A 27,437-nucleotide genomic window follows, 5' to 3' on the forward strand; every position below is an offset into this window, starting at 1 on the left:
TTCTGATTTTTTATTCTTTTTTTAATTTAAAACATTATTTGAGTGAAAAGAAACTTATTGCAACAAATTCCCATTAAAATATATCGCATTTAAAATTTTTGCTAAATTGGTGAAAAATGAGGAAAATTTAACATTTTCTCAAACAGGGTAAGGAACTTGGTTCCTCGAATAACTTCTGGCACAGACATCTGAGGGCATGGCTGTCCAAGAAGAAAATGTAGCCATTGGTGCCATCTATCGACCACAGGTTAAAGATTGGCGATCCGTTGGATACCGACCGAGTTACAGGCAAAACTTGGTGCAAAAATGAGGAAAATTTGACATTTTCTCAAACAGGGTATGGAACTTGGTTCCTCGAATAACTTCTGGCACAGACATCTGAGGGCATGGCCGTCCAAGAAGAAAATGTAGCCATTGATGCCATCTATCGACCACAGGTTAAAGATTGGCGATCGGTTGGATACCGACCGAGTTATAGGCAAAAGTTGGCGCAAAAATGAGGAAATTTTTTTCATTTTCTCAAACAGGGTATGGAACTTGGTTCCTCGAATAACTTCTGGCACAGACATCTGAGGGCATGGCCGTCCAAGAAGTAAATGTAGCCATTGGTGCCATCTATCGACCACAGGTTAAAGATTGGAGATCCGTTGGATACCGACCGAGTTATAGGCACAACTTGGTGCGAAAATGAGCCTTAGTAGATTGACAAATTTATAGATTTTTTTCATTTTTTTATTATTTTTTATTCTTTTTTAATTTCAAGCATTATTTGAGTGAAAAGAAACTTAGTTCAACCTATTCACGTTCCTGGGTTCACAACAATCCTGGGTTTTTTTGTCAATTTTTCCCTATGGTAAAACTCAAAAATCTATAGTCAACGTCTCAAAAATGTTAATGATAAATACAGATTAATAATTATTGTGTTAAGGTTAGAAAACTAAAAACCGGTATCAATATGAATTTAAAAATGAAAACTAGCATTAGCAATGAAATAAACAATATACAATACAATACATAACCTATTCACGTTAAAATAAATAAATTTATAAAATTTCGCTAAATTTCCCAAAAAAATGGCAAGGGGTAAGCCTTAGGAAATTTTCATGTTTTTAGATTTTTTTAATTTTTTCATGATTTTTTATTCATTTTTTTATTTAAAGCATTATTTGAGGGAAAAGAAACTTATTTCAACCTATTCGTATTAAAATAAATCATTTTATAAAATTTTGTTAAATTTCCCAAAAAAAATGGCAAGGGGTAAGCCTTAGGAAATTTTATAATTTTTAGAATTTTTTATTTTTTTATGATTTTTTATTCTTTTTTTATTTAAAGCATTATTTGAGTGAAAAGAAATTTATTTCAACCAATTCGCATTGAAATAAATCAATTTAAAAATTTTGCTAAATTACTCAAAAAAAGTTAAGGCTAGCCTTAGGAAATTTTCAAATTTTTAGATTTTTTTTTATTTTTTTATGATTTTTTATTCATTTTTTTATTTAAAGCATTATTTGAGTGAAAAGAAACTTACTTCAACCAATTGGCATTAAAATAAATAATTTTATAAAATTTTGCTAAATTTCCCAAAAAAAATCTAAGGCTATAGCCTTAGAAAATTTTTAAATTTTTAGATTTTTTATTATTTTTTTATCTTTTTTTAATCTTTCTTTTATTTAAAGCATTATTTATTTTTATTCCTTCGCCTTCAATCGTCCTATCTTATCTGAAACGGGATTTTAGAATTACATTTACATCCTTTGGAACACCTTACAATCCCTGACGATCTAAAGAACATACGAAAGGCGAACTCAACCCATGTCCATCTACAAAGAAGTCAAGGGGACACTCGTTGGGGACACCCATATGACAAACGCACAAACCCTAACGCCTCCCCCGGCGCTCCTATCAGCGTTATGCAATAATTGAATGCTCCCTAATGAGGAAGAAAGAAACCAACACAGTAGGATGTAGCTAGATTATAGTTTTCGAATACTTTATTTGTTCCATTTTCATAATTGTTAGGTTCATGTTCATGTAAAGTTACAATACATTATACATTATAGTGCTTCGTTTCGTTATTATATGTATATATATGTATATATATTCATTTATATATACATATTTAGCGTTGACCACAACCATCATTTGTCTTATCAGTTTGAAATACTGCATCGTTTTATGGTTTAGTATTTAAACCAATGTATCAACAAAACAGAAACGAAAAAGAACATCTCATTGTTTTACCACTGGTTCTATCCACATTTTACATTTCAATGTACTATTACCGTTTTTTTTACGCATTCGCTATTCGTTCTTCCTCTTATTTTTCATTTTTTTTTTCTTTGTATAATAATACATCTGATTATAAAAAACTATCTTTTTGTTAGTTTAGCATTTGTTTTATGTTTTTTTTGGTTTGGTTTTTTTATATGAAAAATAAAACATCTCAAATTATACTTCACAACACTTCGTTTCCCGCTTTTCCGCTTGTTTTCTGTTTTTATCCCGCATTTTTTTATTCCGCTCGTATAAATCGATACACTCTTTCTATACGTCTAATGGCTCACTCAATGGTTTATTTGTTGTGCTGCTGCTGCTGCTGCATTATGTTTGTTGCTTGTATTTTGGTGCTGCATTTGCATTAGGGCCCGACTAACTGCTAGCCACCCGGCTAAATGCGGACGCAAACCGAGGTCCTTATCGCGTGTGTTAGATCCCGACCTTGTGCTGGACGAGTTATCCGATCCGATCGACTTGCTTCGCCCTCCCATCCGTACAACCTGGCAGAGTCAGTGCATTAGCAAGGATAAGGTTTTGTAGTGTCTTCCACCGCTCATATGTAGATAAGAGTACTGCTACTGGATGGAGCACACTTTGCTATTAAAATACGGCTAGTTGCACACTAGTTGGTATTTGGTATGGTACTTATCTATACGTTTTAAAAGATAACAAATATATCCTTACGTGCTAAATTTCACTCGAATTTCCAGTTAATAAGCGCCATATTAGTTATGTGTTTGTGTGTATGTGTATGTGTGTGTGTGTGTTTGTGTGTGATAAGAGTGTTTGCAGTGTTTGCATTGTTGTGTTTTTGTTTGTTTTAATTCACAACAGTTTGTGAATGGGAAATGGGGTTTCATGTGTCGTTTACGCATTCTTCACAACCACTTCGTTTTTATCAACCTCTTTCGTTTCTTTTTCTCTTTCTCGCTCTCTCTCTCTCTCGCTCTATCTCTTCGCTTTAATCACGCATCACGTGTAGAATCTGATTCCACCTTATCGTCGCGTGTGCGTTTTATAATAGTTCGAAACAAAACAAAGACAACACTTATAGGTTAGTGATAGTGATAAATATATAGTGGAATACAGCTATCGATAGTGGCACACATAATTTGTCCATTTTTTTTTTGTTCGTTTGCTTGTTACGTGAATGGTGAACGTTTGATCACTTATCGGGGGTTTGCTTTTGTTGTGCTGTGGACGTTTGTGCAAAAAGACGTTTTTTCTTCTTCTTCAAATAAGTTTGCTAGAAAACGAGGGGATGAGCATTTGCGTATAATGGGATATGGTTTTAATGGTTTTCAACACACAGGTGCACATTGAATAAGCGAAATGGAAATGGGACCGATGGGATAGAAATATGAGTGTATTTTTTTTTGTTTGTTTTTTTTTGGGGTTGGAAAGAAACCACACATTAAATAGCTTTGGCCCGTTTCCAAATGTTTCTTCAACTCCCGTTCAACGCTTTTCCTACCTACGCGAGCGTCACTAAACGCTTATCGTCTTTCTTGTTGTTTGGTTTAGCCTAATACGTAGATGAACATTGATATTCGCAATTTTACATCAATATAGTTTGTTTTATGAAGTTGCGCGTTTTGTCTCTTCCTGTTTAAGTCTAATCACAACCGAAGACTGATATTATTACGCTAAACATTGTGTTACGATTAGTTGTATGCTGCTATTCGCAAATAGTGTTTAGTAACGAATGGGGAAAAATAGTTGTGTGTACAAATATTGCTGCTGTGTTTAAGTAAAGTAGCATCCATTGCCTTTCGGTTTTTTGCAAAACCGCACACGCTTGCCCACACTCCGCGCGCATCCGACCCGACACACACTACTTTACAACCCTTTGTTCCTTGATGCTGCAAGCGGCGGGGGATGTGTCACATCCATGAAATCACAACCTTGTCCAACAATGCCATATTACATACTTTTTTGTTTGGTACCACGAGAAGGAACATCCCGCCATGCGCTCGTGCGCTCGTTTGAAGCCGACTTTAAGACGAGTATAAATATATTATCATTAGGTGTTTTTTTTTTGTGTGTTTTGTTTGTTTGAGTTGTGTCGTTTCTTTACACTCTACATATCATCTCTACACGTATCCGGCATGCGATACGGTCTAGGAATGCAGTGTGCACACATGCAAGTGTATCAAAACCCTATCAACCTCTTTTATCGCTAGTACAACCATGGACCGACAGGCGTAACTGTCGCATTTAAAATCTAATCTAACGTTGCTGAGATTGCTAAAAACGAGTGTCTTAGATGGGAATGTGGACGATCCTTTAGAGCCAGGATCTGGCGCATTAGAAGGATGATATCGAGGAAAGGGACGCGAAGGTTAACCAATTGTTCCTCAACCGCTGTGGGAAGGATGGGAATGCAACGTAAAACTGCACTCGAGTGCATTGATATGTTGGCTCGGGTTTTCTAAAATGGGGTTCAGTTTTTTTTATGTTCTTGTTTTTGTGCATTTTCGCTCGGTAGGGGACAGTTGCTTCAACTGTGAAGTTGCTGCTTCAACTCTTCCGCAATATTCCGGTGGCTTTTGGGGGGGGAGGGCACAATGTGTGGGAAGTGAATTTTATGCGGCTAAAGAGCAAGCATTCTGTAGCGTAGAATATCGCTGCTGCGTAGAATTTTAAGCTTCAAAAGTGTACAGTCACCGGGTGCAGCAAAACCCGAGCAACATCAGCTGGACGAACACGACAAAACTCATCATCGGTTGCCATTGTGGTCCGGTACCGTGCTGCATGGCGGCCGGATTTTCTCCTATTACAAAATGAGGAAACGAGTTAAGGACTCAGATTTCTAGTTGTACGGAAACCCCACTGTGTTACGTACCATTCAACACGTGGACCGATACCATGGCCTGTGCAATGTCGGCCAGGGCACATGTGTAGTTTCCCGTGTCGTAGCGATTGGCGTTGGCAATGTAGAGTCGACTCATCGCACCGCCAGGAAGTAGATCGGTTTTAACGCTGGAAATACGCAAGGGAAGAAATTATTTCACATTGATAACAATTCTTGATGGAGGGACACGACTCGAGCAGTAGCGAATGAAGAAAGTTCCGTCTATTTATAGCTATTGTTGTAAAAATGGTTCGAATGTAGCAAGAAACTGGTACTCGTCATAGTTCTGAAGGAGGGCAAAATGTACAGTTTTCTCGATTGACTATGAATTCATTGTTCAGAGTGATGTTGCTTATCAAGCGTTACAACTTCTGGGTGATCATGGCTCACTGCAGGAATGCTTTCAATTATTCACGATCGTGTGTGGACATATGCCATCACTCTAGCAAAATTTGAATCTCGAACATATCCTCTGTCAATATGGAGGCTATAGGCCGGCTTTACGGGCTGGGACACGATAGTGAGCTAGTTACATTTGAAAGAGCTTATTATTGTAGCGACTGCTCGATTACCGTTCCAAACATATTTTGTAGTAATTTCTTCCTCTCTAACCCGCCTAAGAAATTTGCGCGATCTTGGGACGGAATTCTTGTATAAGAGGTTTATAGCCATATCCTTGGGCTGTTACCTTCCGGTAGCCAGAAGCTATTTCATTTCGATTCAAGTTCAGGACGAACTTGATCTTGATGACGAGCTTAATGACAGTTGCGTTTTCTTAAGTATTTGGAAGATATGTGGGTACCTCTCTGAAGCATGAATTCAGTGTAAAACAATTGGAATTCAATTATTAGGAGTCGAGGAGAAGAATATTTGGGTTCCAATTCAAGGCTGTCTAATGCAAAAAGATCGCATTTCATTCATTTAGGAAGTAGTTCTATTGTATCAGAGTTCTGTTAAAATCTCATCAGAGATCCCTTAAACCCAATTGTCTTACCTGATTCCACCACGGCTAGTGTCGTAGTTGAGCATACGCATGCCATGCTTCCACGTGACGTAGCTGGTCGGTTGTGGCACGCGGCTAATGATGCACTTCAGCTCGATCGTACTGCCCGGTTTGTAGAACTTGTCCAGCGTTGCCTGACCCCTCTCGTCTATAATCTCCACCCGAGGTACTGCAAAAAAAGAATGAGTGACGATCGACATACAATGTATGATGTCCGACACTTACCGACAACGATCAAGTACACCAGATAGACCAACGGCGGATAGGAGGAGATTTGACACTCATAGTGGCCCTCGTCACGTTCATTGGAGTATTGAATCAGTAGCTGCCAATCGTTTGGCGGCTGGTACTGGAGAGAGTAACGCGAGTCACTGCTGTAGGTCTGACGGCCAACGGTGATCAGATGAATCTCGTCTCCCTTCCGCCGTACCCACGATACCTACAAAATGGTAGCCAAGTGAGATCTCTGTACACTTCTTCATTTGACAAAAACCGAAGTTTCATCAACTAACCGTACGCTCGCGCAAATCATTAACACGACAGTGCAGATAGACATCGCTTCCCAGCTGCGTGGTCACGTTCGCCACCATGTTAGCATCGTCGAAGAACGGGTACGGATCGTGCGTAGTACTTTCGGCCGACTCATCCTCCTGCTCATCGTCGTCGCTGGGCAGATCCGTATAGGGGACGGATATTTCCTGCCAAAAGTTGCGTGGCAAATTCATAAACGGACTGCTTGATTGAAGGGCGGAAGATTCTGCAAACGGAAGCGGAAGATCATTCGATCAGTAAGCATCTGTTCTACGCGCCCTTCGCAACAATACTCACTCAGCACCAAACCTGACACGCAGTGCAGCAAAAGGTAGATTGCCGCTACTCCATTAGCCGGCAGCTTCATAGCAGCATAGTATTTTGGACGACTTTCCCAGTGATCAATTGTTTGTCGATCGTCGATTTGGGTTTGCGTTGCGGTACTGATCGGACCTTTTTTGCGGTGTTCTCTATTCTTGTCAGGTGGTGCTAAACGACGGGACGGTTGCAATCACATCCTTCACCACGCGGTTTCGCTACAGGTCACTTTATTGTGGTGTTTTTAAGCTGCCGTGTGTCGATATCGTGTTGGTGGGTGAGAACTCATCTGCAATGATTCAATAATTCAAAAGTCTTGCAATACGTGTGCAGAAATCGAACGACGACGCGATCCAATTGAAGCGTACATATGTAATCAATCGCACAGTGACAGAAACGACACAATTCCGTACGTGCCACGGATGCACTAATCAATAATTCCGCAGTGTTGAGCGGTCGAAGCGGGGAACTAACTGGCGAAATTATGGAGGTGACAATTTTGTCATACTCGCTATGGCGATGGGATTAATACTTACCTAGAATCGAATATCCTAGACGCTGAATGGGTTCGTTTGGCGCATTTGGCCCGCAGGCTGGGAGGGAAGATGAAATCAAACCTGCTTTTTTTAACCTTCGGTTAGTTGGACCCGTGCACTCTGAAGCTTTTTCGACAGGATGATTTTTTTTTGGTTGCTTTCCAACTCAAACACACACACACACACACTGGCAGGAAAACACTCACTGTACCGCACTGCTGCTATCCATTCTTTCACCTAAATCTTCAACCCATCAGCACGCATTTTCCTTTACCAAGCACAACTTTTGCGTACGGCAAATGTAAGTGAAAAATGGCCACCTGCTTCCATTGAGCCAAACCTACCCTGCTCCTCTTCCACAATCACGAGTGTAACATGTTGTCCAAGAGGGTTGTAGGCCTCCACGGCAGGATGGGTCAGCGGTAAGGTTAAGGCTATCCCGCACAATAAGCAAAAGCAGGAAGAGTATTGGCGGGTCGGAAGGATGTGACACTAGAGCGGGAAAAGCCAACACACGGAAAATTGTTTTTCACTCGACTGTGGGGGGGCGGCTTTACCAGTGCAACTATGGCGTGCTTTGTGCTTTTGTGTATGGTTCCCCACCAGCACTGGAAACGATCGAGATTCACAACCGATTAGGCAAGTGTTTTTTAATGATATGATTGCTCTAGATGGTGATAGATTTTTGATTTTTGAAGCTTTTCGAAGGAAGAAAAAAGCCACTACACTGCTGCTGCTAGAGGATGATGCTGCGAGAAAGTATGATGGTCGCACGTGTGTGTGTGTGTATCGTACCTGCAAAAAGAGGCCACGAAACATATACCAAGGGGGGGTATAAGGGAGATTTTGAGCGCGAAAAATGGCGCTCTAAGGAGAGCTTTTCCTTTGGAGCACGCCATAGCCGGAGAATGTTGCCTTTTTCGCTGTAAGCACAAATGCGCCGAAGCAGCTCGTGCGTAAAGTGATTCTAACGTGCAATGGAGTACTAGATTGGATGATTAAATTTGAAAAAGACACCACGCACAAACGGTCAGTTTACGCAACGTGTTTTTGTTTTTGCGAAAGGAAGTTTAGGTTTGTATTCTCAAAGGATAAGGTTTTGTTTGTATATTTGGTTAAAAATTTCAATTCAATATACTGTATATAAATAAAATATATAGAATACATAAAATTTAGTTTTATACAAGTTCTAGTACATGTCGTACTACAGGGCCGTAGTACAGCGGCTCGGTGGTGCATGTGATAAACGGCGCCAGTCCACACGACCGGACCGGGTTCAAATCCCATCCGGACCGTTCCCCCGTAGCAAGGACTGACTATCCGGCTACGTGGTAAAATAAGTCTAGTAAGCCAGAAATGGCCGGCGTGACCTGTAAGGTCCTTAAGCCAAGAAGAAGAAGAAGTGACACCAATAGCTCCCTAGAAATAGCTATTTAAATTATAAACATCCGTATTTTTTTCAGATCTTTTCAGACAGGTCTCTGCAACCTAGAGACTGCTAGATTAGGATCCGCATCAGTTCTGCCGTGCAAAATCCTGCTTAATATAATTAGTATATACATCTTAGTCTAATTTATCCCATTAATTTCTTTTAATCCACTTCGTCATTTCTCCAATCCATTCACCCGGGTTTTTAAACCTTCCTGATCAGAACCATTCACCGTACAACGCACGGCAGTACAAAGAAAACTATTTTTATCCCCATCGCCGACGCGTTTCGAGACAAAGCATTATGCTCCAACTAGGTAACCGGCATCGATATATATCACCTACAATCTCCGCATGGAGCATCTGTATACATATATTTATGGGCAAACGGGTGCAGTAGCGATACGAAAATAAATGCCGCTTATGCTCAGCGGGAGCCCAACCCATCGCGGTACACTGGTCGATCGATCGGGCACTGACTTTTAAATCAGTTCCCTCAAACTAATCCACCAGCTGGTGATGTTCAGTTCAGTACCGTGCGCTAACCGTGTGGACATGGTCGTACAGTGCAGTTTTGTGTAGTGTCTGATAAAATGATGCAATTGCAATCAAATCTAGTGACGGATTGTGTGGAGTTTTTAAAAAGTACTGTGGAGTTGATTTTCTGTTTTGTTTGTTTCCCTGTTGAAGATGTTTAAAATTTATTCGTGTGTTTTATTTTGTTTCATTTCTATTAGATATTAGAAGATATCTGCGTGAGTGTGACGGATCATGTCGGGAAGTTGTGCCAGAATTTGTCCAGCACAATGAGCAGGAAGATGATCAAACGTATTTAAATGTTTACCAAAAGAAGCTCGACTCGGATGGCGATCGAGACCTGCTGATCACACAATGTGAGGCATTGCTGGAGAGATTTGAAAAATCGTTCAATTGTAACAGTTTGTTGAAGGAAATTGATGTTAACGAACCAGTAGCAGTGCATCAAGAGCTCGTGGATGATGAGGAAAATTCGTATCTGGATATGAGTGGAACGAACACGCTTAAAGCAAACGCCAGCAGCTCGTCTAATGTGAGCATCGGCGACATCAAGGAGGAGTGTGCCGTATACGAACACGATGAACCAATTGAGGATGAAATATTGTTTGAAACGGCGCAAGAAAACTCGTACGATCTCACCACGGATCAGATTCTGTACGATGAGTGCCTGCAGGAGGTCAGCTACGAGCAGGAACAAGCACCAGCAGCCACTGCCAGACGTACTCCTACGCCGGAAAATGCTCTCCACGAAAGTCAATGCCCTTTCGGTGGGTTGCCGGCGTCCCATTTGCGTTTGCAGCAGTCACCCAAGCACGGTACGCTGTTTAAGCAAGAAAAGCGTCTGTTTTTCGACCAGTTCAAGAAGTACTACGTTGGATTGATCGGAAAGTGGCTGCTGGTGTACAACAGCCACAACGATCTCAAGCCCTGGCAAACGATATTTATCAAGTGTATCAAGCTGGATCTGAATCTGAACGAGCAGATCAACGAGAAACACCTGTTTCAGATCATTACGCAAACCGACTCGAAGGTACACTTTCTTTCGCCCAGCTTTCAAGATCTGAACGAATGGATCGTAGCGATCGAGAACAATCTGATCGAAAAGGTGGAACGTCCGGAGGAGGGTGGCGCGGTGATACAAATTCCTCGCAAATTGCCCTTACCTCCCACCGACAGTGATGAAACGGATTTGCACGTAACGAGTCACGTAGAGGACGGAATCTACGAAGAACCGTCACTGTGCCTCAAGACGGAATCGGACACAAAATCAAAACATCACGGATACGACACCCCGAAACCTTGCTGTACTGGTAGCAATAGGCCAAACGGTTGTAATGTATCACCCAACAGCAAGAAGCCCGATTTGCCAGCGAAAACGTTAGACGCTGCTGTCACATCCACTGCTACACCTGTGAAGAGTTGGCTAAAGAATCGATTCAATCGATCGCCACCAGATCCGACCGACGCCAAACAGGCCGCGAAGAAAGCGCTTAAAAAGCTATCCTTCGAAGAGCTCTCCGTGCCGGAAGGTAGCGGTGAACATCCAAAATCACCCACGAAACAGATGCCTTCCTCGCCTAAGTTTTCTCTTGCCACTACACCCGCCAGCAAGGGTACAAAAATAAACATGATCATTAGTCAGCTGGAGGCAAACGGTCAGCTAAATTTGCTTTCAAAACGATTAACGGAAACGAACAAAAGGTACACGTGGGTGGCGGATGGTGTCACTAGTTGAAGGACTGGGGCGTTACAGTTTGGTTATTATGATACATTTTTTATAATTCTTTTTTTTTGAGATACAATTACTATGAAATGTGATTTTAGCGCAGAAATAAATTGTAATCGATGTCAAACACAAGATCGTGTGCGAGAGTGTGTTTTTTCCGATGAAAGATAATTTGTAGTTAATCTTTATTTATGTAGCAAATATATTTTTACGATATTGCAATCGCTATTCACCCAAGAAATGTGCAAAATTTAGTATTTCATTCAACATGTTTTAGATTGGTGGATTTTCAAACGAAATTCGATGAAAACAATAACATCGCTTCGAACATCAAATAAGGGCTGCTGTTTGACGCTTGTTAGATCTGGAGCTGTCAAAATAAGTTGTGGAAAATACATCGCATGTAGCATAAACAAACATTAGTTAAATAAACAAACATTTTGTTAAAATAATAGTAGAAATTGTCCCGAATTAAAGGCATTTTTAGCAAGCAAATCACCAAAAACCGATACCTTCTGATGAGTTAAAGCGAACCTTAATGATTAGTGATGGTTTGTGACGCATTTCCCCTTGAAGGAAGGAATTGTATTTGCTGTAATAACATTCTTCTCTTGCCACAGCGTACCACAGCGTGATTCGTTCACTGCCAACTTTAATGGGATCAGCAGCATCGTGGTGTGGCTGGATTGGCGATGGACCATGACCCAAGCTTGCGATCGGAACATTCGGAAATACGATCGTTTGTGCTGTTTCGAAACACGACCGAGCGTGAGGTGGACGTGTATTGGGTAAACTATTCCTCCAAGCTTATCCACTATACGACGCTCCTGCCGAAAGCGGAATGTATGGTTAATACGTACGTAACGCATCCGTGGGTGTTTAAGGACAAGCAGTCCGATGAGCGGATGTACGTGCGCCACCAGCCGGTCTATCTGCCGGAACCGTGGTACACAAACTTTACCAGTGCCGGCCGACTAACCAGAAAGGAAATCCACATCCACTTCCCGGTTAGGACTTTGACGGAGAACTGTCTGTGGCGGATCGTTACACTGCTAGCGCAAGAAGAGGATAGCGCACTGTGGGAACTGGAGATACCTCGCATGCTAATACAGGAGCTACTAATTAGGAAAAGGAATAAAGTAAAGTAAAAAAATGAACTCCCGTGGGAACACTCGCTAGAAGAAAGAACACACCGGAAAAATCACTTTTTCGAAATAATCGTTCCATTTATTGTTACAATTACACTCTATGTATTGCCCCGGGGGATTGGTTACCTCTTCATGACATAAACATGCGTCACTCTACATTTAGCATTTAGTAGTACGAGTTCCGATACGTGTAACGAAGGGGGAAGTTAATCGACGCAGCGCTTTATCGTCGTTTGTGCCGATTAAATTCCCCCCCGTTGTGTACCATTTTCTTTAACGACCGAGCCAGCCGACGAATCGAACATTCAAAAAGGTGCGCTTATAGAGTTTTTAGGGTTTTCCATTTTTCTTTTTCTAAACAACAAATGATCGCTAATATCATGTTAAAAGTTATCTCTCACCCCCCCTTTACATCGCCCATTATCATGACCAACTAGGGGCAATAGTAATCATAATTTAACGGAAAGTATAAAATTTTTCTCATACTTTTTGTTTTGTTCGTTTCACTATACTCTACCCTTGTGTGTGTTTTTGTTTGTTTGTTTGTTTGATATCGTCTTGCCACCTTAATAATGTTCCTTAAAAATTGTTTTGTTCATTTTGTACTTTTTTGTAGCCGCTTTTTTTCTTGTTTTTTCCTTTTCATTTGAATCATTGCCCCGTTTTCTCACAATCGAAATTCATTTCCCGATTCGTTCCGATCAAATGAGCAATTATGATCCTAAAACACCGAAAAGCCTTTACATTTAAGGACACCCGCAAATACTACAACGCTTGTTTGTTTCGACACTTTCATGGGGCATTTTTATTACATTTTGTACAGCGCGACATGCGGTACCATAAGATGGGGGGATGGGATGGGGCTTTAAAACTAAAGAGATGGGGCCACAAGGTTAAGTAAGGTAATTATTGCTACACTCTACTATCCTGACGTGGTACGTATACTAAAACTTAATCGTAATTGTTTGCTGCGTGTTGTCCCTACTAAGAAATGCTCGATAGTCGACCACTTTACAAGTGACTTTACATTTTCGAATACATCGGTTGTGTGCGCTTTTGCTATATGGCCATTGGGAGCTTAAGATACGGCGGCATTTAAATAATCCCAAACAGAAATAACCACACCAACTGCCCGGAAAATTAAACACTTTGAAATAGTCGTTATGGCTTTTGACCGGAACCGTTCTAGACGATTCTCCGTGTTTTTTTTCTGTTTCTGTTCATTTCTGCTACCATCTCGCATTTTAGCTATGGAACTTTTCAATGTGCCGCGATAAGGTTTGGGGCGTCTTGAAGACATTATAGCAATAGGTGCAGATCAGTTTCGGCTGCACGTTGAAGGTGTTGTTGAGCGTGTTGGAGATGCCGAACAGGTTTTGCGTCTGGGCCAACATGTTGGCCTGCAGCTCCGTTTTAATTCTATTGAAATTGCTCATTTTGTCCTGCAGGAAGAGAGAACAACGGTACAATATTCAAAGGTTTTGTTTGAGGCATATCATTAAACAGAAAAGGAGAAAGACAAAAAAAGAAGCTCGAAATACACACTCAATACATGAAACAGATTGGGGTGTGGAAATGCGTATAAACACATCCCCCCAAAAAAAAAGATATGTACAAAGACATAAAGGAAAATAAGAAACAAACCGTCTAATGATGAAAACCAAATGAGAAAGATTTGTTTAAAAAGGAGAAAAAGTAAAACAGATAAGCAACACAACACAGAGAGATATAGAGTAAGGTACAACATGAGCAGCAAAGAATCCCGAAATGGAAAATAGAAGCAGCACACAAACAAACAAACAAACAAAAACTAATGTATCAATTCAAGCAGGTGAGGAGAGGAGTCATTGGTTCTAATCAAGTGTTATTGGTTTATGTTTTAAGAAACGAAAATGAAACATAAAATTAGGTTAGCAAAGTAAAATAAAACTTATTTATTCGGATTTGCGCTTTACGTCAAGATTTTGATCGATGTCGACTTTCATGGCCATGTCGGGTCGTTGCTGCAAGTGAAGCTGCTGCTGATGCAGGTGTTGCTGTTGCTGCTGCTGCTGCTGCTGCTGATGGTGATGATGGGATTGCACTTGTTGCTGCTGCTGCTGATGCTGGTTCAACTGCTCGCTTATATTGAGCAGCTCGGAAACCTAAACCGTACATGGATGGATTAAACGGAGAGAATAAAAATACAAAAGCGACGTTACTTCCCGGACAAAAGTAAGAATGAGATGAGTAGAAGGAATAGAGAAAAATGAAACCAAATAACTGCAAGCAAGCAGCATGCAAACTAAAAACTTGTGCAGAAAGCATACTCCAACTCACAGATAGAACCTTTTGCTTGGTGTCTCCATTGCCGGCGTTCGCCTGCTGCTGCTGCTGGTTTGCCTGATTGATCTGATTCTGGTAGGACTGGAAGCTGGCATTCATCACCGATGCGGCCGGATGCAGTTGCGAATGTAGCAGATGGGGTGGGGGCGGCGGAGGCGGTGGTGTTTCGATCCCATTCAACCCGTGCAAACCGTGCTGGATGAGCTTCTTGTCGTCCACCGGCAGGGAGAGTGGTAGCGCGATCGGAAGCCCGTGCGCCACGCGCAAATGATTGCTCAGCCCGTCCGCCGTTTCAAACGAATCGTTACAGTTGTGATAGTGGCAGAAGTGTTTCGGTGCCTTATTGCCACCGGGCAGCGCGCCCAGCTTCTTGAGATCGACAGCCGGATGGTGCATCTGCATGTGCTTCGTCAGATGGTTCTTCATCGTGAAACCCTCGCTGCAGCTAATCACCGGACAGGTAAGATATCTGTATTGTGAGGAAACAACCCAATAAAATGTGCAACAAAAAAAACATTAGTACCGAGCTTATGACCGATATGTAGATATGCTCCTTTTTGAAAACCTCTCGCGGGTTTCCCGCTGTACCGGAGCTGAACCTGTGCCCTGTGCGTGTGCTGCGCCGTGCCACAAAGACAAAACCACATAGCCGACGACGACACAACAACGAACGTTCGAACGGATGACAACGCGGACCCCAACCGTGGAACACACTCACACACCCACACACACAGGTAGCTTCTTACCTCCCGTCCACGTGCCTCTGCACGTGCTTTTTCAACAGCACTTCGTCGTTAAATGTCATCGAGCACATGGTACAGGCGTAATCGCCATGCTGCTTCATATGCAGCAGTAGGTGAGATTCTTGTATGAACTTTTCCTCGCACTTGGTGCACGAGTAACCGAAATTGGTCCCGTGTATTTTCATGTGCTGCTGCAGATGGGACTGCTGCTTAAAAGACTTATCGGGGCACTGCGGACAGAAAAATCCTCTAGTCGAACTGTGGTTGGTAATTAAATGAAGGTTCAATTGAGTAACTTGGCTAAATTTGCGCGGACACTGATTGCATACGTACAGGGTGGTCTTGTGGTGTGTTTTCATGTGGTTGTTTAAGTTTGTGACCTGTAAGGAGGGGCGAGAGATGCGAAGGTGGTGATTAGCATGAGGATTGTTCTTTGAGAAACCGGCGAGCAAATTAAGGATATTTACCTGTGCGAATGAGCGGCCACAGTTGGATTCTATACAAACGTAAGGTCTTTCGCCCGTATGCAATCGTCTGTGATTATTCAGATTGGTAATCTGGAATAGAGATTTGATAAAGATGGTCAGTGTAAGGTCAGTCAGTGATGGTTATATTGGTCGCACAAAACTCACCTGAGTAAAGGCTTTCCCACAGTCGACGCAAACGTATGGCCGTTCGTTCGTGTGAATTCGAACATGGTTACGCAGGTTAGCCTGTTGGGTGAATCCTGCGACGAAAAAAAAAAAACACTCTCATTAGCATACGCAACACGGTCCACACACACACGGAATCCATTTTCTTACCTTTCTGACAAAATTCACACACATATTTCTTTTCCGCCGAGTGATTACGGATGTGGTTAAGGAGAGAGGTTTTGCGGCTGAACGTTTTATTGCAAATCGGACAGCTTCCTTCTTCACCGTCCAGCACTTCATTCTGAAAGAATGAAAAAGAATAAAGGCCGCATGTTTCAACAGATCAACAATCATGTGTGCTAATGCTAAACGAGCTGCTTGGGTAAAATGATCCTTACATCGATTGTCTGCAGAGTTGCTTCGAGATCGAAGTGTGCCTGGAAAAACCGAAGGGAAAAATAAAACAAACAAATGGAAAGGTATTAGTCTTACCATTCACCTATCTTTGTGTACAACAGCTCCACGACAAACTTACCAACTTTTTGGAGTTTGCATCCCCTTGATTGACCTGTTAGAGGGGAACGAAAAGGACACCATCAGCACTCAAAGCGTGTTTTTCGTGCGCGTTCACTATACTCACGGCATTGCCCAATAACACCGGCAAGTTGGAGCTAGTCGGTACCATCGTAGGACGGGAGCCATCGTAGAAGTTGGGCATCATCCCTTTGGAGATTCCTTTAAAACGTACACGATTGAATAAACACGGTCCAGTTCCGAGAGCCAATGAAGGCGTTCGCTGTGAGTACTGTAGAAGAAACCGAGACACAAACCACAATAAGCCTCACTTGCATTTATAACGAACGGCCGCTTGCTTCGGGGAGGGACACAACGGCAGCGATAGTTCTTTTGGGTTGCAGCTATAAATATCTTTCCCTCCCCTCCTTCCTATATGTGTTCCTTGGAGTGTGGCCATTCCCTGTTTTCACTGGATGCAAAGCCATGTTCACCGTGGCCTGCATGCTGCCCATTTGCTCTACCATGCAAACTTGTTAGAAAAAGGAAAATTACCTCGCCACCAAGCCTAGCAAAGCATTTTAACGCCTTCCGGAGCTTGTTTTGTGTATCTTTTTTAGCGATGCAAGCGATTTGTTCTTAAGTAAACACAATTGCATTGAAAAAAATTGTTTGACAGAGTCGAAGCGTATGAAACATCGCAGCTTTTTTTCATTGGGATATTTTCTATGTTTTGTAGCTGTCAGGTAGGAGGGTACCAATTTGACAGTGGAAATTTTAGTGGAAAATTCCCTTTGTGATTAGTGCGTGGTCTCATCACAATCGTACGCATGTTATAAAATTAAGAAAAAGGGCCTTTAGGGCTTTTGGTTTGCAGTTCAAGCTGGGTAGAGATATTTTTGTTAAAAGATTTGAAAAGTTTCCTTTTCCATACAAAGGATTATTCATCAATCGGAACAGCTTAAATGGAAAAATGAAGTATGTTTTACAAAGCTTCCGGATCTTTTTCTGCTAGCATATCCGCGATGTATTAAACGTTAAGTGGCTTTCCCAAATTGTAATATAATTACACTTTCTTTTACTCCATCTACCGAAGGGCCAATATTGATTAAATTCAATCCACGATCTTCACTTTATTACATCGAACGCCGAGGCACGAGATCATCGAGCCACTAAAACTTGTTTGATGATTGGCGAAATTTTAAGTGTAGCCTTTTGGAACACATTTTTGAAACTGTATTGAAATGTTGATTGTGCCGTCCACTTTGCAAAACAAAATAAGAAGAAAACCCGACTCTTGCAATAATAACGCATATATGAAAAAGTTTCGCACGGTTGATGTATTTGTATGTTTACTTTTATGATCAGGAAATGCTCTAAGTTAACTTCGAAAACAAACTTATCAATGAGTCAAAGAAATACGCTAATAGATAACACAACCCGTTTATTAATTTAATCACTTTAATCACATATTTTCTCATTCATTTTTTTCCTCAATTTTTCCTAAATGGGCAACCGTAAGCCAAACATAAGCGCACAAAACCCACTGAAAATCGCTCCCGTTTTTCCATTGCAAGAATAGCTGGCTCGTTGGGAATTATTAATGAAGCTATAAAATAATCCAACCACACGGTGTTTCCGATACTTACCTTACCTTGCTTCAGCAAAAGAAGGAGTTGAAGGTATAGTGTGTCAATGTCCATATAAGAGCATTCAATTTTCCTGTTGTCCTTTATAAGAAATTAAACAACCGTTTATTTAATAATGCAGCATAGTTTCGAAACAAACACAACGAAAGAGACACACAACAAAAGTGGAACGAAACAAAAACCGATGCACACATACAAAAGTCACGTAAAGCGGAAGTCACTGTGGGGGGGGGGGGTAAATTCGCATGCAGAATTAGTTATCAGTAAAATGGCAAATGTCGGTATGGCGCACGTAAGTAGAGATAAACACCGGTACCCGTAAGAGCGAAAAACTCCACGTTGAGCTTCCTAGAGCGGAAGCGCAAAACCGTTGTTTAATAGACGACGTGGAGCAGACAACAAGTAGTTCCCAATAAACAAACTCCCATCCCGTCACACATATGTATGCGGCGCCAGCTCATCATGATGGGTGGTATTATTTTGATAAACTTTTGCACTGCCGATGCCGGGTGCCGACTATACATAGGCTCTCGCTCTCTGCTTTTGGTGGGCCTGCCTGCAACAGCACATGCACATGGTCGGAGCACATGGTGCGCGCGCGAAAAACAGACGACGGCTTTTCCCGCATGGAGTTCCGATAATATTCCGATACATAACAGCAGGCCCGAGGATGAAGGAAAAGCGCACCATGCTACTACATATATGTGTGCATAAGCGCTCGAGCATATGTGTGTGTGTGGCGCGCGCGCGCGTGTACTCCAACACTAATGCAAATGGCGAATGGATAAAAGTTCGCATAAATGTATACTAACACCACCGGCACTGGTTGCTGTGGATGCTATTTCTGGCTGCTGCGGCTGCTGCTAGTGTGTATAGTGTGTTGTTTGCGCACCGAGCGAGAGCTCCGCAAGTGTTACGTTCATTGATGATTTCAATGCCTGCTGCAATCATCTGCTGAAGCATGAAACTTGCTTCAAACCGTAACCTGTTGGAGGTGTTGCCTGACTTTTCATGACGTTATAGCCGGTTGCTAATGGAGCGCTGCCAGAACAGCACCAGGGACAGTGTGCCGATGTGCGTTTTAAAGTAAAGCTGTGTAGAAACATTGAAGTCGGTAAGTATAATTACGTCCTTAAACAATATACCTAACCCGGCTCCAGGTGTTTAATACATTTGGGGAAGGTTTGAGGGAACTTAGAAGAAAAAAACGCAAATGCATACATGCATATGCGTTGCCCAATCAACCACAAAATGTGTTTAGAAATCCGTTTTCCCATCTCGCTCGCTTCGCTCGATGCATGCCTGAAACCTTGGCTCGTGGAAACGTTGTTTAATGAAAAATTTTATTCCACATTTCCCCTGATTTTTTTTTGTTCCGAGACATAAAACACAAAAAAACACTTCCCGTTGAGGTGGTAGCAAGAACCTATCTTGCACGTGGTGAAATGAAAAATGTATGCGCGCTTATGTGGTGTCTGCGTGTGTGTTTGTATTTCTCAAGTAATTTTACTGCGGGATGAAAAGGCGCCACATATCCTTTGCCTGCCGCTTTATCCTTTTTCCTTGTACTTCTTTTCCTCCTCCATCTTTTTCTTCTTCCTCCACCCACAAGAAAACCGAACCAAAGTGCTGGAAGCCTCTGGCCGAAGGAGTGGAATGGGTCGGCAGTTATCATATGACGGTTGTTTAAATGAAGGTTGTTTAATTTTTTTCCACGAACGGTTCGCTTTTATTTGTGCGTGAGTGAGAGGACGCGATTGGAGTGTTTTTTGGAACAACCGCCACGCTGGGGTAAGATGGGAATTAAACACGAACCACGGAATGTATGTAATGAGCGGGATGCTTTATGCTACGCTACGGAAAAGGTGATTTTGCCTTTCTTTTGTTTAAAATTGTTGGTGTTGTTTTGTTTTGGCACGGTTTATTATCCATAAATTTAAATCATTTGTTCTTAACCGGGGGATTTTTCGGGGCTTGCAAATGGTCGTTGTTTGTTTTACATTATTACACCAGTAGTAAATGCCGCTGTGATACGAACATTTTTTTTGTGACTTTAAATAATTATGAGTGGTGAGATAAAAAAAAACATTATCACGAGTTGTAAAACTTCATTTAAATTAAAATATTTTATCACATAATCACAACACACACACACACACAAACACACGTAAAAAGAATTGCATGCAAATAGTATACACGAATGTGCTTTTTCTGATTTATATACCCAAAAAGCGAAAAAAGCCTATTGATCACAGCTTCCGCGCAATCAATCACAGCAACCACTGGAGGAAAAATTCACTTAAAATATAAATCCGTCCCGCTCTTGGCTTGTCCCTCAACACTGTTCAAGCACACCACTGGTACGTGAAGGTACACGCTCAAAATGTGTTAAACGCGACGGTACCGATTTGTATTAAATATTTAACACCTCCTAAACGATGCGTAATTGAAAAACTTTTTCCACTGCACTTGTCGACGCGACACGACGCGTCTTGAAAAACTGTAAGAAAATTGCTCTCCAGAGCGTCACCACTGCGTTCGGCACGGTGGTGGCCTTCTGCCGTACGAGCGCGTCCGCGAACTAGCGATGTGGCTGACCGAAACCCCAAGACGTGCACAGTACCGCTGCTGGCAAATTGAATAATAAGACTGAGAATTCATCAAATTTTTAAAAATCTTCCAACCTGCCAAGCTACACCGACCGAGCGCGATTCTGTGCGCCCGACTGTGTGAGAGGGCGCCCCCGAAATTCACCAAGACACGGTGTACTGCCGAAATGGTACGGAAAACTTCCGCCCCACCCGCCCACCTACACCACACTGCCGTTTTCCCGGCACACACATTTACAACGGAACCGTTCCACCACAGCCCACCACCCCACAACCACACCAGCCCAAGGAGACCCCAGCCTCCCATCCCACCCTCCGTAGTCGATCGTCGTGAAGAAAAGGCGAAACACCCTCTTGGAAGGGATGGAGAGAACATTTTGTATATATCACCATTAGCGTCGTCTTCTTATTTACTTAAGACGCATACCGTCAAAAAAACTGTTAGGGAAAACAAAAGTAAAGCGAAATGAAGCGATGGCCGCTCGGGTGGAAAAATACAATCTGGAATGGGGGGGGGGGGTGGAAGGATGTGCCTGGTAGTGTATGTGTGAAGAGTGATAGGGGTTGATGAGTGACAGAGTGAGAGAGATAGGGAGAGAGAGAGAAAGGGTTGCTGAGAAAATTACGAACAGAAGAATAGGAGAAAAAAAACAACAACAATGTGCACACACACACACGCAGACCATTTTCTTACCATCCTTTCTGTCCACTGATATTACTTTTCCCTTGCCCTTCAACCCTTTTTCGACCTGTTTCCACCACCAAGAATTCAATTCCTTGGTCCATAGGGGGAAAATAAAAACAAAACAAAAATACACGCAAAAAGGGGGTAAAAATGTTTTTTTCATCCTCCCTCGTGTTTTGTTTCAGTACAACCCTTTCTTTCACCCTGGTACTATTTCTTTCTTTTATAGTTGTTCTTTTTCTGCTTTTTCCTTTTTTTTGGCTAAAGGTTTTAAATTGTGTCGAGGAAGTGGAGTATCGGGGTAGCGAGGGTAAAAGGCAAAAAAACAGAAAACAAATTTAACGCTTTACATCTTTTTGGCCCAAAAATGGCCACACGGTACTAGGCGCCTCCATGGCGGCAAAGGTTTCGTTTTGCTGTTTGCTGGCGAGATGCGCCAAAAAAAGCATAATAAAAATATATACATGACCTCCGTCTTCTTCAACCACTCTTCCGGTAAGCATCCACATCCTCCGAGCCGCCCCCGCTTCCTTCCATTTCCTCCAAATATTATGTTCCTTTCGTAATAAGGGGGTTCCTGTCTTGCAGTCACCTGCATCTACCCCAAGTCACCCACCACATATTTCACGGTGAAGCAACGGAGGGACTCAATCCGTCCGGCCAATACAATAATTTTTCGCCTGCCCCCCCCCCCCCCCCCCCTCCCCCCGTCCGTGCAAAACAAACTGAAGAACGGAGAATCTGTAACAATAATTTAAAAAAACCATACACACACAAAAAAGACAATCTTCAAAAAACCCACACAGTCTCAGACAGAATCAAGCCAGAAGGCAAAAGGCCCCAAGTTGCTCGACGCCGCCATCATCATCGCGCGTTGTCATCGAAGAAGGCCGTGCTTCGAAGAAAAGCGTGTTGAAAGCCAAAGGATCACACGAAAGGATGCGTGTGAGAGAGGGAGAGAGAGTGCTAAAACGTAACGAAGGCAAAGAGGGAGAAAAAAGATATTTGCAAAAGGAAAATGCTCTCCATCTCGAAGAGCGTGCTCGATTTTCTTTTCCTCACAATTGACTCACCCCCACTCCCATCATCAGTGGAAAACCACCCTACTGACCTATCCTTTTTCTTCACACTTAGTTTCGCTGTCTCGCTCTTTCGCACATTCCCGAAGCGTTCATTCATTATGCTTTACCCGTTGGTTGGCGTTGCATTCTCTCTGTCACTCGTACAGGTTTGCGTTTTCCCTCGCAAAATACATTTTTCCCTTCCGGCGATGGGTGGTTTTACGGGATGGGAGGGGTGGGTGGGCGTCCGTTTGATGCCGGGAAACAACACTCCCTTATCGTGAAAACAAAAGTGACTATAAATTTTGTGCCCAAAAGGGAAAGGAACGCGAGCGCCTATCTTATTTCTCCCGGTTTGTCTGTCTCTGTGTGTGTGTCCATTTTCGTGGAAAGAAAAAAAAGAAGCGTACATAAAAATAAAATGAAACCAGCAAGAAATGCGAAAAACCTCGATGTCAGTGAAGAAGCAAGAAAAGCAAAGCACGATGAAGAAAAAAAAATAAACATAATAAAATAACGCCCAACTGCCATTTGCTGCTACCATCGCCTGCGCTGCTCATGTATTTGGGGTGGAAAATCTGGAAAAAAGAAGGGTGTCCCGATGACGAAGAAAGAAAAAAAACAACCAAGCGCAAACCGCCCGAAACCGACCAACCGGGAATGAAGGTGCGTAGGTTTTCTTTTTTTCTTCTCCTTTCTTTTTTTCGTTGCTGGAAACTTTATTTTAGAAACGAAACCAAACCGATAGGGCGATATAAAAGAAGAACATTATAAATGGAGGGTGGAGGTGGGAAAAAAAAGAAAATTTAACACACACACAAACGAACCGTGTGGCGCATTTTCTTCCAACAAAAAAGGCTTGTCCGTGTGGTCGTGTGCTCGATTAGTGTGAATGAGCGTCGGTTGGCCATCCCGAAGTAGGCAAAGGGGGTGTGTGAGTGGTGAAGGCATTGGTGGGTTATTATCTCGGACGATAGCTTAGAAAAAGAAAATGGAAGTCTTTTTTGAAAATGCGTCGCCGTACACTCGAAACTTCTCGAGGAAATAAATCACCGGCTCGAACCGATCGGTTAAGAAGAAGGTTGTTGCAGGTTGTTAGGCACTTTTGCTTAAAAAAAATGAGAAAAAACAATCAAAAAATGATGCCCACCGATGCTGTCTTTACTTTTTATCTATTTTCCCTCGTTCCTCCCAACCTTTCCCTTTTGTTTCCTTCAAACCTTCATCTGTTTGCTCTAACTCTCATTTTAACTGTGTGATGCTGTCTCCCTTGCTATCAACCGTGGTTGTTTTGTTTTCGTAAAATAAAAAGAAACCCAAACGAATACAGCACTCCTTTCCCTTTCTATGACCTCCCGATCCACCTTCCATGTCTCACCTTCCTCCCCCACCCCCCCACACCGTACTCCCTTTTTCCACCATCATCCCCGCAAAAGGCCAACAAATTTAAGACGAATTCGAGTTTGGGATTGTTTTTCCGCGCGCATTTTTCACCCGTTTCACCCTGGGGGTTGGTTGGGGTGGTCGTCTTCTTTTGCCATTAATTTTCCACCCACCCATCGGGGCGCCCCGTTTTGCTTTCCCTTCCTTCTGTTTCTTCGCTTCCATCTCGAAACCAAAAGAAACAAAGAACTGCTCCATCTTTTTTTGGAGGCCAGTAGAAAATACGGCTAGCATTTCCTCACTTCTCGTTCCAGCTTTCCCGAGTCTCTCCCCCGCAGAGTGTTGGAAGGATGATTTTGTTTCCTCTCACCAACCCCCTCCCTTCCCCTCTTCTTCTTTTTTTTCCTTACCCTTTTTATTTGTTAATTTCGAGGGATTTTTTTTGGTGTGTTTGGCACTTTTCTTTTGCACGAACCCATTTCTTGGCCAGTTTCGTCGTTTGGTTTGCTTGTGTGCTCACTGGTTAGTTACTCACTGCTCACTCGTTACTATGGTTTAATGTTTTCTCTCACTTGGCAGTTGTTTTTTCCCACTCACTCATAGCCTGCTGCTGCTGCTGTTTTTTTTAATCAACCCTTTTCCTGACCATTTCCATTTCCGCTCGTGTTGTTCGGCGTTGTATGGCCGAGCATCGAATCTTCGGATTCGTCTTGAAATGGAAATAAGTTTTTTTTCTCTCCCGTTCTTCGGGGTTCTTCGCCCTTCCCTTACGCCACCACCACCACCACCACCACCGTCCTTTTTTTGCTGGCGTTGTTATCAATTTAAATGTCCAGGCCGTTATCTATATTGAAAATGTACTTATATGCTCCACTTTTTAGCGTACTTTTTTGCTGTTCTTGTTGGTGTTTTTTTGTGTGTTCCGATCGATGTCTATGTGTTGGTGTGCGGTACTGGCCCGTTCACACAGTTTCACTTTCTTTCTCGCGCAAGTAAATAGGATTTTCCACCGACGACACGGTCGAAATGGTGGTAGGGAAGTGGTGGAGATTCTTTTGGAAGGTTGATGATGGCCACTTCAGCAGAAACCCCACCATCCCGCCGGTGCTATCATAGTTCAATTTAACCCTTCTTCCACCGCTCCCGCCAAACGGGGTTTCTTAGTACATCGATCATCGAACCTGGAGTGCTTCACAGCATCGGTCGGTGAAACATTTCGATTAGAGACGATTATCGTCCGTGTCGTCGGAAACGTTATTTTTTGTTTGATGGTTTACGTCAGCGGAGAAGCTTTATCCATTTGCAAAATTATGTATATAAAAAGAAAGGAAGGAATAAGACTGAAAGAAATAAAATTAAGAAGAAAAAAACACGAAACAAAAAATAACAAAACCAATACAATCTTTTTTTTAACAAAAAACATAATAACTTGTATATTTCTGTTCATTTTTTTTGCTACAATGTGTATAATTGGTTATGACATCATTAAACTATTTTCTTTTGCGTTAACACATTTAACATAAACAATTACTAACAAATTTCCTTCGCTGCACTACGCTTACTTTATAAATTAAAATTATAATAGGTATATATTTTATGGAAAATTAACCTAGGAGTATCCTCTCACTCTAATAGTCTATGAAAAAAAAGAATATTCTTGACAATATGACGAAATGAAATTGACAAAATCAAACTGGTGACCCTGACGCATATTGATTAGGAACGTTTCATCGACAACTTCAAGTTCTTAAACTGTTCTTAAAGTTCTTATCATAAAACAATTGTTCAATTTCCATCCATTTACTGTAGTTAATTTGTACTTCAATTAACGTTTATCTAACTTAACAAAACTTAAGCCTTTCGTTAAACTTATGCATTTAAAAATGCATTATGCATTATGCAACAAATTTATGCAATATAAAAATAAAGTTCACTAAACGAATAACTTAATGAAGTATAAAAGGATGAAAAACATAATATTTTACACAAAAGGAATAAATTATTGCATAATAAAAATAAAAGTCCAATAACACGAGGGCACATTCTTCCCGTTGCTAATATTACAACTTATTACATAGTTTTTGACCATAGTCAGTTAGCACTCTTAGCACTGCAAAACCCATTCCAGCAACTTCATTGCCGTACACAGTACAAACTGGTGCGTTGTTTAATTTTTTGCATTTTGCATCAACCATTAACTGCCTTCAACAATCGCCCAAGTCACTAACGCAATGAAAACACTCAATATGTGTATAAACTACGTCCACAGAAATTAAAAAAAAACTTTAAAAGCACATAATTTACACGCATAATTTAATAACAGAACTCTTCATAAAGCACTCCAAATAAAGAAAAAAAAACACACACACATTTTTAAGAAGGAAAAAGCACACAAAGCAATTACTATTTGCTGCTGTCGTCGGTGATCTTCGTCGATCATTTGTGGGTTTGGCGATGAAAATGAAGGTTGCGTGTACATGAATCGGAAAGCGGAAAAGCGGAAAAAAGGTGGTAGTTTTCGTGGTAGTTGCTAAACTAAACGATCGCACCGTTTGTCATTGCACTTCTATCACTGCGATGCACTTGAATAATGTCCAAATCTTCCTTCCATGCGAATTGTTCGATGCTCGAACACGCGTCCTATCGTCGCTACCGTTCGAGTGGACTAATTTCAAACTGACCTTCAGACCGTGCCTGACCACGACGATGCATCGACGAGCACACATATGCAAGGCCACAGCTACAGCACAAGACAAACCCGTGGCCCAGGGCGGAGCGGAACAGTCCAAGCGGCTAGCTTCGTCTATTCGCTCGCTTATGTAAATCTAAGCGCAACCGATGCCGTTACTGTTTGCCGCTGGTCGTGGTGGTCACCCCTTGCAATAGGGGTGCGACACACGCGTAAGGAGAGTTCGTGGCGTAATTCTCGAGCCGCTCAGGGTTTTGGCTTAATAATACATGGCAAACTGCAAAGGGGACGTACTATAAGAGGGAAAACGGGTTGGCCCGACCCCGTCATCCTCGTCCGAACCGAAGGGATGCAGCAAGTAGGGAAAATGCGTTTCCTACCACAACCACCAAGTCCACCAGTACCACCGAGTACCTACACAGTCAGTCCGTCAGCAAAAGGGGTTGCGTGTTGTCCCCGAGGATGCGTGCGTGCGTTTTGAGTGTGTTTTGAGTTCCTTCCTTGTGTTTGTTGTTGCTGTTGTTGATTGCATTCGGGAGAATTGCATACGCGAATGAGAGGGTGTGCATCGTCGTGGGCGCCATAAATGGTGCTCGAAATGGCGGCCGTTTTCCGTGACGGTGCAATGGCAATGGCGGATGTGGATGTGCGTTTTCGGGTGGTGATTCAGGCGTTGTGCATCATTTTAATAGAAACACGAACTCTAATACGAGCTCCATTAAATTATGCCACTGTGCGTGTGTTGTGTCGCGGAAAAGCTGAGAGGCACAATTGAATGGGAATTTGT

General features: G+C 42.1%; 4 protein-coding genes and 1 long non-coding RNA gene across 14 annotated transcripts in view; 3 read left to right on the plus strand and 2 right to left on the minus strand.

Annotated features, from left to right (window-relative positions):
• LOC125765206 (uncharacterized) overlaps nt 1-27,437 on the plus strand; it is a 361,639-nt gene that overhangs the window by 3,584 nt on the left and 330,618 nt on the right. The window contains exon 3 of one of the 4 annotated variants that reach the window (XR_007418511.1): nt 629-697. The exons of 1 other annotated variant lie outside the window; for it this stretch is intronic. This is a non-coding gene — a long non-coding RNA (uncharacterized LOC125765206). Of the gene's footprint in view, nt 1-247; nt 316-437; nt 486-628; nt 698-27,437 lie in introns of those variants that run through there. 2 more of the 4 variants (XR_007418513.1, XR_007418510.1) reach the window with 2 other exon arrangements.
• On the minus strand, nt 3,210-8,451 carry LOC125765110 (zwei Ig domain protein zig-8). Its single transcript, XM_049429990.1, has 7 exons — nt 7,520-8,451; nt 6,963-7,272; nt 6,647-6,891; nt 6,360-6,573; nt 6,126-6,303; nt 5,123-5,259; nt 3,210-5,050 (listed from the first exon to the last, which is right to left on the minus strand). The coding sequence occupies exons 2-7, from the start codon at nt 7,030-7,032 to the stop codon at nt 4,941-4,943; spliced, it is 954 nt and encodes a 317-aa protein (XP_049285947.1). The 5' UTR covers nt 7,033-7,272; nt 7,520-8,451; the 3' UTR covers nt 3,210-4,940.
• Nucleotides 9,190-11,481, plus strand: LOC125765037 (uncharacterized). Of its 2 annotated transcripts, none has more exons than XM_049429890.1 (2): nt 9,190-9,264; nt 9,685-11,481. In XM_049429890.1, the coding sequence occupies exons 1-2, from the start codon at nt 9,252-9,254 to the stop codon at nt 11,217-11,219; spliced, it is 1,548 nt and encodes a 515-aa protein (XP_049285847.1). In that variant the 5' UTR covers nt 9,190-9,251; the 3' UTR covers nt 11,220-11,481. The 2 variants fall into 2 exon arrangements, with proteins under 2 accessions (XP_049285847.1, XP_049285846.1); XM_049429889.1 differs by having other exon boundaries at nt 9,217-9,592.
• On the plus strand, nt 11,622-12,367 carry LOC125765176 (protein Vhl). The gene is made up of 2 exons (XM_049430091.1): nt 11,622-11,761; nt 11,831-12,367. Exon 2 carries the CDS (start codon nt 11,903-11,905, stop codon nt 12,356-12,358), a length of 456 nt encoding a protein of 151 aa, XP_049286048.1. The 5' UTR covers nt 11,622-11,761; nt 11,831-11,902; the 3' UTR covers nt 12,359-12,367.
• Nucleotides 12,412-26,666, minus strand: LOC125765003 (zinc finger protein 721). Of its 6 annotated transcripts, XM_049429822.1 has the most exons (13): nt 26,366-26,663; nt 18,229-18,304; nt 16,702-16,796; nt 16,597-16,629; nt 16,460-16,498; nt 16,230-16,362; nt 16,059-16,153; nt 15,894-15,983; nt 15,760-15,806; nt 15,430-15,684; nt 14,678-15,152; nt 14,314-14,502; nt 12,412-13,800 (listed from the first exon to the last, which is right to left on the minus strand). In XM_049429822.1, exons 1-13 carry the CDS (start codon nt 26,438-26,440, stop codon nt 13,603-13,605), a joined length of 1,800 nt encoding a protein of 599 aa, XP_049285779.1. In that variant the 5' UTR covers nt 26,441-26,663; the 3' UTR covers nt 12,412-13,602. The 6 variants fall into 6 exon arrangements, with proteins under 6 accessions (XP_049285779.1, XP_049285778.1, XP_049285777.1 ...); XM_049429821.1 differs by having other exon boundaries at nt 14,687-15,152; nt 15,430-15,806; nt 26,366-26,666; XM_049429820.1 differs by having other exon boundaries at nt 15,430-15,806; nt 26,366-26,662.

Source organism: Anopheles funestus, chromosome 2RL (assembly GCF_943734845.2).
Source record: "Anopheles funestus chromosome 2RL, idAnoFuneDA-416_04, whole genome shotgun sequence".
In the NCBI taxonomy this organism is placed as follows: domain Eukaryota; kingdom Metazoa; phylum Arthropoda; class Insecta; order Diptera; family Culicidae; genus Anopheles; species Anopheles funestus.

Bases quoted from the DNA above. Each gene is read 5' to 3' on its own strand.
- LOC125765110 (XM_049429990.1), bottom strand. From the start codon at position 7,032: ATGAAGCTGCCGGCTAATGGAGTAGCGGCAATCTACCTTTTGCTGCAC. The intron at 6,892-6,962 runs GTGAGTATTGTT...TTCCGTTTGCAG, and splicing joins CGTGTCAGGTTTGGTGCTGA to AATCTTCCGCCCTTCAATCA. The intron at 5,260-6,125 runs GTAAGACAATTG...GCGTATTTCCAG, and splicing joins ACTAGCCGTGGTGGAATCAG to CGTTAAAACCGATCTACTTC.
- LOC125765037 (XM_049429889.1), top strand. From the start codon at position 9,541: ATGATGCAATTGCAATCAAATCTAGTGACGGATTGTGTGGAGTTTTTA. The intron at 9,593-9,684 runs GTACTGTGGAGT...CATTTCTATTAG, and splicing joins TTGTGTGGAGTTTTTAAAAA to ATATTAGAAGATATCTGCGT.
- LOC125765176 (XM_049430091.1), top strand. From the start codon at position 11,903: ATGGACCATGACCCAAGCTTGCGATCGGAACATTCGGAAATACGATCG.
- LOC125765003 (XM_049429820.1), bottom strand. From the start codon at position 26,440: ATGTACACGCAACCTTCATTTTCATCGCCAAACCCACAAATGATCGAC. The intron at 16,630-16,701 runs GTGAGTATAGTG...CCCCTCTAACAG, and splicing joins CGGTGTTATTGGGCAATGCC to GTCAATCAAGGGGATGCAAA. The intron at 16,363-16,459 runs GTAAGGATCATT...TCATTCTTTCAG, and splicing joins CAACTCTGCAGACAATCGAT to AATGAAGTGCTGGACGGTGA.